The sequence below is a fragment of the Mastigoproctus giganteus genome, chromosome 9 (genome assembly GCF_048544385.1).
Source record: "Mastigoproctus giganteus isolate SK-2022 chromosome 9, ASM4854438v1, whole genome shotgun sequence".
NCBI lineage: Eukaryota > Metazoa > Arthropoda > Arachnida > Uropygi > Thelyphonidae > Mastigoproctus > Mastigoproctus giganteus.
The window spans coordinates 34672914-34684704 of record NC_143583.1 but is presented as its reverse complement, the minus strand read 5'-3'; the positions used below and the strand labels follow the sequence as shown (position 1 = coordinate 34684704).

At 37.8% G+C, this 11791-nt stretch overlaps 1 protein-coding gene across 2 annotated transcripts in view; it reads right to left on the bottom strand.

The window, feature by feature from the left end:
* Positions 1 to 200: 200 nt before the first annotated feature.
* LOC150080140 (uncharacterized) overlaps positions 201 to 11791 on the bottom strand; it is a 930549-nt gene continuing 918958 nt past the window's right edge. For both annotated transcript variants that reach the window (XM_090381841.1, XM_090381842.1), the window contains 2 exons: positions 7347 to 7467; positions 201 to 1510 (listed from right to left, as the gene is read on the bottom strand). In XM_090381841.1, coding sequence (XP_090237967.1) covers positions 759 to 1510; positions 7347 to 7467 — 873 coding nt within the window. In that variant the 3' untranslated portion in view covers positions 201 to 758. The remainder of the gene's footprint in view (positions 1511 to 7346; positions 7468 to 11791) is intronic.

Genomic DNA, 11791 nt, shown 5'->3' with positions numbered 1-11791 from the left:
AGTAGAGGGACTTAACAGAGATAAAAGGTCTTATTTCTTGAGGTATTTCACTTGTGGCACTGAATGCACATATCTGTTGTACAGAGCAGATGATAAAAGTGTTACACTCTACTTTAAAATTAAAACAGGATAAACCTAAACCTGTTTTCTACAAATGACATATCAACAATTTCTTGTGTTGAGAAACAGTATTTAAGCAAAAAATAAAAAAAGGAGGATAAAAAAGGAGAAAGTTAGACCTGCATGATTTTGCTGGCAGTGCACGGCATACAGTTGACGTGCAGCAAAAATACAAGCTGATGGCAATGAATGAATAAATGGTACATGTGATGGCTACTCTATGGCTAGAGGGAGACGTGGTGGACATGGTTAAAACCCAGGCAAATCAACCTGCGGGATGAAACACAGGAAACCTGACCTGAGGTAACAAAGTGAGTTCCCTGAGTCGCTGCAGACATTGAGAGTGTTAATAACACTGTACATCTGAATCCCTGCCCTAGTGACTGGCTGGAGCCATAAGTTCTTAAACATAATGTTTCAATGAGGTATTCTTCAACTGATCTGGCCACTGTTAGATGGGACTGCCTGTGGCTTGTCAGTCCACATTTTTAATGGTTGCTATGGTCTGGTACTGGGCACTGAGTAGCCACTTGTCACAGCAATCAAGGTGATATGGTTTTTAGGAACTGTGGTAGAGCAGGAGCACAGTCCTCAAGCAGTGGACTGACAGGGCTCTGTGCCTGCTGCTTGCAGGGTTCTTACTCTGATTTTATTGACGGTGAGATGATGGTGGTTGCTCTTGATGTAACCAGGGCAGGAGCACTGGTTGCCATGGGAACTGAGGTAGCTGGTTGAGCAGTGCTGGTGGGCGTGCTGCCCAGTGAGGTGATGGAGAGGTCGGTGGCAGTCAAAGAACCACTTGGTGAGTGTGGTGCTGTATTAATTCTGGGCGGTGTAGTTACACCAACTGAGGTAGCTGTGGCAACAGATGATGGGGGAACTCCCAGTGATGCAGCTGCTGCTGCAGCTGCCAAGGACAAGACTGCACCTGGTGATGTTACTGATGACAATATTGATGGAGAAGAACCTGAGATGTTCATTGAGACAGGAGGGTTAATCCTCTTCTCTTTCTGTCGTCGATTGCAGAACCAAACCCGTACCACTTCTTTTTCCATTGCCAGTGATTCTGCTAGCATGGATATCTCTTCTGATGTTGGTTTAGGATTTTGTAAGAAAGCCTTTTCGAGTGCTAACCTTACACTAGTTTCAATACTAGTGCGTTTCTTCCTCCGCCGCCCTATCGATTCAGGAGTAGTATGTGCATTTGTGAGGGCTGTTGGGTTGTTTAATGAAGCATCTGCATCTTCTAACCATCTCTGCAAAAGTGGCTTCAACTTACACATGTTTTTAAAGCTCAAATTTAGGGCCTCAAACCTTGATATTGTTGTCTGACTGAAGTCATTACCATAAAGCTTGCCCATAGCCAATCCAACATCACCTTGTGTGAAACCTACAAAAAAAATAAAATAATAAAATAATCAACAAATAGCAGAAGCAATATATCAAAAATAAAACTCAAAACAGTTTTGTGAAACGATTTAGTTAAGCTACTTAAAAAAGAAATATCTTTGTCAACTTCAATAAAAGATAAGAAGTTGAAACTGTAACCAACCCAGAATATCTTTACCCAATCCCTGATGGGGCAGAATTATAAATATTGTTTTGGCAACTAATAAATTGCTACCCCCTTCACCACCTTCAATTCTGGGTCAACACCTAGTTTGAGAAACAGCAATTCAATAAGCCATTACCATTGTTAATTTATAAAATAACATCACAGAATAATTATTTACATTAATGTGTTTGTTGAAAGTCGTGGGTTACACAGAGTAGAACAATGATGAAAAGAAACACTGCTGCAAAAAACTGGAATGTATTTAGTGAAATGGAATGTATTTAATAAAATGCTAACTAAACTTAAAAATTATATTCAATTTTTAAAATAAGGGAGGACCACAACATCAGTTTATATATTACAATTTAAATTCTGAAGTTAATTTCATTCCCATAACGTAAAGGTTAGTGCAATAGCATTTATTTTTATGCAAGTGAATCACAAAATTAGGGACTGCCTCAGAATAAGTAACAATAGTCTTTTCCACTGGTGAAGCATTGCTTATTCGAGGTAGTGCAATATCAGGTAACTCTCTGTGAAGGCATTCACAATATGAGATATGATAAAAACGATGCCATTTTCACCAATTTTGTGATTTACCTTAAGTAAAAAAAATTATGCTATTGCACTAACTTTTATGTTAAGTGAATTTCTCATAGGTTGATGATATAGCCCTTCCAAATTCTTTCAGTTTCATTTTCATATTACTTTATTAATATTATATCTACATGATGCTATTTTTTTTGATATTTAAATGTATAGTTCAAACTGTTTTCAGTAATTTACTTCTTGATAAACTGCATCTCTTCTCGGTTGTTGTTGTTGTTGTTAGCTGATTTTTAGGAGCATTAGCAACTAAGGCCATATTGCTCCGGGGATATGCAGTGGTCATTTCCTGACCTTTTCGAATTCTCCGTATTTGGTGGTCATGGGCTTGAACCCCGGTCTAATCAAGAAGCGTGTGCTATGCACTGCTGCTTCTGCCCAACTGGCTACGGAGGCACCAACACAATAGAAGTGATTACGTAAATTCCAATTTCTTCTTGAACTTCAAAATGTTGTCTGTCGCTTCATACAGTTTGTATGACTGTCGGTGTCATTATTTAATGAAAATACTGTATTAATATTACCAATATGACTGACTGTTTTATAGTAGAGCATTAACCCTTTTCTAATTCTTGACTGTAATATTTTCTTTATTTGTTTTTACTGGTTTGTTATGATTTACAGTCATTTTTACTGATGACTTTCTTGAAGAAATAGTGGATAATCAAATTAAAGTATTTTATATTGCTTGTTTTCAATGTTTTCCTTTCTTTACTTCCACCTTTTTTTGTACACGCTTTTGGTCTGTATCAATGAACAACACTGAACAGCAGCAACCCTGTTCCATTAGCTATTGTTATCAATTAGCTATTGTTATCAATTATGCTGTGTCTCATAGTGAGCACAATAAGTGGGGTCCTCTGTATCATTTCATTTTTACACTTATTTCAGTTTTACATTTTATATGTCAGTTTATTTGAGGAAAGCGAGAAATTTTATTGACATTGTTCATTCCCAAGTCAGAAGGCCTCTTTCATTCATTCTAGAATAAATTCTTTCATATATACTGAAGAATGCTATTAGTATTAGCATTAGTAGAGACATACGATGCAAGAAAGCAAACTTAAGCAGCATCAGCCAAAAAAAAAAAATAAAAAATAAAAATTAACCCCATTTCACTCCTCCGTTCATTCTAAATACCTGTCCAGCCCAGCCTTAAATTTAGGCTATCAACTTCCACAACAAAGGATGGAAGTCTGTTCCACGAACCAACTACTTGCTGGCTAAAGGCAAAATTCTGCACATCTATCCTACATCTGTCTTTCCTCAATTTGAATTTATGCCCTCTCAGGCGATTATTAGCATTAGCATTAGTAGAGGCATTTGATGCAAGAAAGCAAGCTTATGCAGCATCAGCCAAAAAAAAAAAAAAAAAAATCCACTTCCACTTCACCCCTCTGTTCGTTCAAAATACCTGTCCAGCTGAGCCTTAAACTTATTTAGGCTATCAACCTCCACCACAAGGGATGGAAGTCTGTTCCACCAACCAACCACCCGTTGGCTAAAGGCAAATTTCCGCACGTCTATCCTACATCTGTCTTTCCTCAATTTGAATTTATGTTCTCTCAGGTGATTTTTCTGAGCTAGAGGAAGAATCTCATCGGCATTGAGCATGCTCAAACCATTCAGGGCTTTATACACCTCTATCAGATCACCTTGCCAGGGCCTAGTCTCCAGACACTGTAATTTGCAAAACTTAAGCCTTTCTTCGTAAGAGCACTCCTTTGTTCCATTCACTAATCTTGTTGCCCTTCTCTGTACTCGTTCCAGCAGCTCTACATCCTTCTTGAAATGAGGCCTCCAGACCTGTATACAGTACTCTAGGTGTGGCCTTACCATTGCCTTATACAATGGAATAATCACCTCCTTATCCCTGCTGGAAAAATTCCTGTATATCATTGACAATACTCCACGAGCTACTCTTGCAGCCTGTCTGCACTGCTCAGAGAACTTCATATCTGCCTGCACAACCACCCCCAAGTCCCTTTCATTCTCTACCACTGTCAGTGTAGTACCACAGAGTTGATACGTTGCTCTGGGGTTGCTGTTTCCCATGTGTAGTACTGAGCAAGAGGAAGAATCCCATCAGCATTGAGCATGCTCAAACCATTTAAGGCTTTATACACCTCAATCAGATTACCTCGCATGTGCCTAGTCTCCAGACACTGTAATTTGCAAAATTTAAGCCTTTCTTTGTAAGAGCAACCCTTTTTTCCATTCACTAATCTTGATGCTCTTCTATGTACTCATTCCAACAGCTCTACATCCTTCTTGAAATGAGGCCTCCAGACCGGTATACAGTACTCAAGGTGTGGCCAGACCATTGCCTTACACAAGGGGATAATCACCTCCTTATCCCTGCTAGAAAAATTCCTGTATATCATTGACAAGACACTACGAGCTACTCTTGCAGACCGTCTGCACTGCTCTGAAAATTTCATATCTGCCTGCACAATTACCCCCAGGTCCTTTTGGTTCTCTACCACTGTCAGTGTAGTACCACAGAGTAGATACGTCAATCTGGGGTTACTGCTTCCCATATGTAGTACTTTACATTTGTCAATGTTAAATTTCATTTGCCACCTCTCAGCCCATCTGCTCAACTTTTTTAATCCTGTTGCAGCAGCACTGCAACAAATATATGAAATAAAAGTTATTTCCCACATCCAGTTCCTTTGTGTCCACATCATAGTATCCAATCAAATTGGTCAGATAAGACATCCCCTTAACAAAACCATGCTGTATCCAGCTATAACTGAAGTCTTCTCTAGATGATCCTGCAAATTCTTTAACCAGTGTTTCCATTAATTTCCCTGGAACAGAAATTAAACTAACAGGTCTATAATTACTTGTGTCGCCCTTTGATTCTCCTTTGTGAATTGGGTCACATTTTCACATCTCCAGTCCATGGGTACCTCCCCTGAGTCCAAGGAAGCTCTCATAATTATGGCTAAGGGTTTGCTTACTTCCTTTTCTGCCTCCTTTAATATAACTGGATAGATCCCATTCACCCCAGGTGCCTTTTTTATGTTTATCTTCAACAGTTTCTCCTTCACTTTCCACTCAGTTATTACAAAATCATCTAGCTCACTGCAAGAGTTTAATTCACCTCTGGCATTCCCTTCCCTGAATAACTCCTCATGTGTGAATGTAGATGCAAAATACTCATTTAGTTTGTTAGCCACGTGAGCAGGATCATCAACAGTTGAACCAGCAATATCCAGTGGACCAATCTGATTCATCCCTTTCCTTCTAGAGTTTATGTTTCTCTTTGCACCCTTTGCCAAAGATTTCTCACAATCTGCCTTTGTCTCCCTAATCTCTTTGTGACTTGGTTACAGACCAGCTTATATCTATCATAGACTTCTGTGTCACCTGTTAATTTATATGTATCCCATGCATTTTTCTTCTCTGCCACATTGTCATTAGTACATCTGACATCCATTTAGGCCTAAACCTTGAACAATATTTCTGAGTTGGTATGTAAAGCCTAGTAGCTTCCAAGATTAATTCTTTGAATGCCTCCCATTTTGAATTTGCTGTTGGCAACATCATCAGTTGGTCCCACCATATAGAATTTAAATACTGTCTCAGACCCCGTAGTCGCCTTTATGAAAGCAAAAACCCTTCCCTTTCCCCCTGATGGTAGTTACCTCTTTGAGTAAATCCCACTTCAACACATTGTGATCACTGCCACCTAGTGGTTTCTTTATCTGCAGATTCTTACTGCATGAAAAATCACTACTGATAATCAGATCAAGAGTATTATTCCCTCTAGTTGCCTCTCGAACATGCTGATGTAAAAAACAATCACACAATAAATCCCCAAAAGCCTTGCTAGTGACCAACCCACAAATTCCAGTCAATACCGGGAAATTAAAATCCTCCATTAAAATTAAAATCCTCCATTATAAGAATCTCTGATTTACTGGCCCACTTTATTTCCCTGTACAGTTTTTTATTATACTCGTCAGAGTCTTTAGGCCTATAACACACTCCTACTCTCAATTTTGATCTCCCAGTGCTTATGTCACACCAAACTGAATAGACACTGCACTGTCCAGCAATGTCGGCTGGCTGCACTTTCTTGGATTTTATGTGTTTCTTAACTAATAGCATAACCCCTCCTCCCTTCCTATCCTTCCTGTACACATTGTACTCCCCAAATTCCAGTTCTGCATTCCTTATATCTGTGTGACACTACGTCTCTGATATCCCAACAATATCTGCCTTGATGTTTTGACCAACACCTCAAATATATTTACCAAGTTCCTAGGATTGGTGTATACGCAAGTATACATGCACCTATTCCTATTCTTTGCTACCCTAACACAACCCATGTGTTTACTTGTACTGCAATGACTCCCAGCAGTCTCTGAAATACCCTACATCTTGTTTTCCAGGCCACTGCTCATTCCAATAGAAGCAGTGCAAGAATCACTTTCACCTCTGCCAGTAGCTCTACTGTTAATCCATTAGACCGTGTATTCCCCCAAGCTAGTAGTTTTCCGACCCACCTAACACTGCCTCAATAGCATTGGCAAATATTTTTGCAAGTTCTTTAAATAGCATGGACGAAAAATTATGGAATAACGACATGCTGCAAATAGTGAACACTAAAATATATGGCAGCAAACACTAAAACATTATAGAAAAGAGAAGGAAAAAACATATATAGAGCACTGAAGAAAAGCATTCACGAACTGTTAATGAAAGATAAAATTGAAGGCGAATGCCTTCAATTTTATCTTCCTTCATTTGCATTCGCCTCCAAAATAAAATTGAAGGCATTCGCCTTCAATTTTATTTTGGAGGAGAATGCAAAAGATTATCAAATATAGGAAATGTGAAAGAATGGACAAGGATAAAATGTATAAAGAAATTGCAAGCTAGAAGAGCAGAGATTCAGGCAGCTAATCTCCCAGAACAAGGTAGCATATAATTTGAATGAATTATTTAAAAACAAGAAATTAACAGATGAATAAATTTTATATATACAGTGATAATAACTACAATCTGTAATGGTTATGTCAACTTTTTACATAAAGAAATTTTATCTGCATACCCAGTTTTATCCTCCGCTGTTTAAAGGTCTTAGCAAACTGCTCCAGTTCCTCTAAATCAGTCATCTCTTCAGGGCTGGGCTCACTTGAACGTGACTTAACATGGTGTGTGGTTACCGGGCTCTTTATAAAAAAAAAAAAACAACAACACAGATTTGTTGTTAAACAGTGTCTTAACAAAAGTAGCATCATTTATTCCCCTTTCTATTACACAAAAAGTGATTAATCACATTTATGATTTAGCATAAAACAAAAGAAGGAAAAAACGGTAAAAATACAATATATGTTTTTACTACAACTGAATAGATATTGATATTTATTCTACATAAAAGTAAATATGATGCCCTGTTAATCACAAGGCTGCAATGAAACAATCCACCCAAATTTGTTGTACTAATTTTCTGCATTAGTTTCATGGTATATTTACTGTTCCTTTTTGTACAATATTCCTGCTGTTTTTCTTTCACAATTCTCTTTCTATCTAAAAATCCCTGTATCGCACCCATTATTTTTTTTTTTTACCCTACTTCTAAATTCAGACTGACCTACCTGCAGTTACACATTTTTTCTTAAAACCACCTTAATGTACTGGAAATACAATGGCACACTGACAATCCAAAGGAATCTGAACTCAATTGAATGAGGGCCTGATAATTAATCTCAATGTTCAATACACTCTCTTGCTGCCACCCCATCTATTGAGCCAATGTTATGCCAACAATTCTAAAGGCTTTATTTGCCTTTAAGCTTGAAAATTTTTCTAATAAACAATCTTCTGTAATTTAGTAGTAGTAGTAGTAGTGGCATGTGATGCAAGAAAGCAAATGTATGAGCTTATGCAGCATCAGCCAAAAAAAAAAAAAAAATCACACCATTCCCTCCAAATGCCTGTCCAGTTCCTCCTTAAATTTATTCAACCTATCAACTTCCACAACGACAGATGGAAGTTTGTTCCAGAAATTAACCACCCGCTGGCTAAAGGCAAATTTCCGCACATCTATTCTACATCTGTCTTTTCTTAATTTGAATTTATGCCCCCTTAGGTTCGTAATCTGAACAAGTGGAAGGATCCCATCAGAATTCAGCGTGCTCAACCCATTCAAGGCCTTATATACCTCAATCAGATCACCGCGCAGGTGCCTAGTCTCCAGCCACTGCAATTTGCAGAACTTAAGCCTCTCTTGGTAAGAGGATCCCTTCATTCTCCTCACCAATCTTGTTGCCCTTCTCTGTACACGCTCAAGTAAATCTACATACTTCCTAAAATGAGGCCTCCAGACCTGTACTGTTCAGTCTCACTTGTGCAGCCTTTCCTCAATACGAAGTCTTTTGTTTGTAAATACCAACATAAAGCACCTGTTTAATTCATCAGCTTGTAGTTGTTATAGGTTCCAATACTTTTCACTGCTCTGTAACTTTCTCATGTCATCTTTTTCTCCTCTATTAACCTGGCCAGCTTCATCGATCTTGGTACCCTTCTTGTACTATACTTTTCTTAATGGTGTGTATATATATAAATATATACAGATTCATAGCTTCTGTGACTACTATTTTAAGACAATCCACAATTGTAATATATCTGCCCTCCCTGTGCTAATTATCTAGTTGGTAGAGGCCATGTAGCACTTTAACCGTCATAGACTCCTTTCCTAAAATTAAAATTTATCAACTTATCAATTTGGTTTGGTTTGGTTTGGTTTGGTTTGGTTTTGATTTTATTGGCGCATTATCTACTACGGCTATAATGTGCCAAACTTATCAATTAAATCTTCAACAAACTCAACTGCTCTCCTCATAATCTTCAACTTAGAACAGTATAATCACTCTTTTATATAAAGAATGAGGTGTATAAGACCTTGAATGATTTGAGCAGGCTCAATGCTGACATTCTGCACCTGAGGAGGCATAAATTCAAATTGAGGAAATACAGTTGTAGAACAGATGAGCAGAAATTTGCCTTTAGCCAGTGGATGGTCGATTTCTGGAACAAATTTCCATCTGTTGTTGTGGAAGTTGACAGCTTAAATAAATTCAAGGCTGAACTAGACAAACTTTTGGAGCGAATGGATGAGTGAAATGGGAAGGTTTTTTTTTTTTGGTGGATGCTGTATAAGCTTGCTTTGTTGCATTGAATGCCTCTGCTAATGCTAATGCATAAAATTCTTCGCTTTTAGGAAATAAACATTATAATCAATGAGATCCCCAAGTGATCCAATCATAAACATATTTAGAGAATTTTTAAATGCTCTTAGCAGCAGAATTTATTGGAAAATAGGTAGGGCAATTAATTTTCACGAGATAACATAAATGACACCATTCAGATTTCTCCATGACATTGATTCACTACCACAGCTGCCAACTTTTGACTTTCAAAAAGCTGGAGATCAGACATTTGTAAGTAGGAGGAAAACAGGAGTACTTCTCATAAAACAGGAGATTTATTGGAAAAGCAGAATTTTTTTAAAAAAATTTACACTACAGAAATTAAATTTCACTGACATTATATTAAAATACAGCCACAGGATTGTTCACCGGTATAGTATGCTTTTACACATTAACTTACCTAATATTTTTCTTTCTGTGGATTTCTGTTTGGATATTCTATTAGACTTCAACTGATTCTGTCTGCTTCAAGAAAGATCAGTTGCAAACTTTACTCTCTTCAGAAATGTCGAGTCTAAGTTTTGTTCATAACAATGGCTCTGCTATCTAGATTTGGCCGTCAGGAGCATTTACAAAGCTTCACCAGAAAGAGAACACCTGAATGCAGTTTCTCTTTTTTCTGATTTGGCTAAATATTTTCTCACACTCAGCACTGTTTATGAGGAAGTTAAAATGTCAAGCATAACTTGGAACAATTGATATATTTCAAGCCTCCTTGTCAGTTCCCTATCCATGGATTGCTGTACATCAATTCCTTCTTACACAGTAGCATTTGGTAGATTCCCACACTAAGGCTGACAGCACTGATGCTGAAAAATATCAGTTGTTTTATCCTTATCGACACCAAGAAATACTGGAAACTTATCCATAAAAATTTTCAAAATTTAAAATGATGCACTGCCAATTGATGAAATTTGTGCTACCTCAGCACTTATAAGAACATCATTTTTCAATGGGAACTCGTGAACCATGTAGCCACATGCAGCCATAAAGTACTTCCTCACCGAGCAAAGAGTAGAATCTTCTTTTGTTTTAGACTCTCCATAACCATGGCAGCAGAAATGCCTATGATGTTTGTTAGTTTGTTTTTTGGTTTTTAGGAGCATTAGCAACTAAGGCCATATTGCTCTGGGATATGTGGTGGTCATTCCCTGACCTTTTCCGCATCCTCCGTATTTGGTGGTGATGGGCTCGAACCCCAGTCTAATCAAGAAGCATGTGCTACGCATTGCTGCTCCTTCCCACCTGGCTACGGAGGCGCCTAGAAATGCCTATGACACAATCATAATTATCCTTCTGGTAATCAATTTCCAAAATGGAGGATTTAAAAATTGTTGATAAAATAAATTTGCACATAATATTCTTCAACATATCTAGGAGTAATTACCTTAGTACAGAGTTGTAAAATATGTTGGGTTGAAGAGCTATGTAAGGATTTTCAAAATCTGGCATAACATTTAAAAGAAACAAGCCTTCCTGTGAAAGTGGATTACGAAAGTGAATTTATTTTGGCTTGAATAAATCAATTTCAAATTAAATTTGCTTCACTTTGTTCCACTCACGAGATTAGTGGGCATAGGTTCCACATGAGTGGGCATACATTCTGTTTCTTGTATTCTGTCTATCTTGTGAACTCCTCTGACCATTTGGTTGTTCCGGAGTATAAACAGAAAATTTATTTATTTATTTATATAACTGTGTAATCTATGAAAATCAACACAGACAGTTAATCACAGAAACTGGACCCCTTCCCAGGGGCCAAGAACACAAATTCATCATGGAGGAGATCTTTTACAAGGCCTTGACCAAGTATGCTCAAAACATTTTTGAAATCTGCTGAAACTTGCAGAGACAGGTTCTTCAACCACTTCCTGTACCAAATCAATACGCCAAATATGTAATCAGCCCATTTCCCTCCCCAAGCGCAGTGAATGACAAAATCCCTACATGACTGAACATACCTAAATTGACTCAGAAATTACCAGACTTTATCAGATTTGGCACCCTGCCTCTGGCGATCCCTTTGGCTCGTTGCCAGGGGATCATGAGGTAGGAAAATAACCAAATGTGACTGATGGGAATAAAGGCAGGCTGGTACAGCCTTCATCTTAACATATGTCTAAACAAAATAGACTGAATTCCTTAACTTGACAACACTCACGGAAAGGACTTTAAAAAGACTGGTATAGACATGCAGCCAGAGTTACCTGTCAGCTGGAAAAAACTAGTAAGCTTCAAAAACCTTACTAATAAGTAAGGTTTTTGAAGTATGTTAGTATGAATC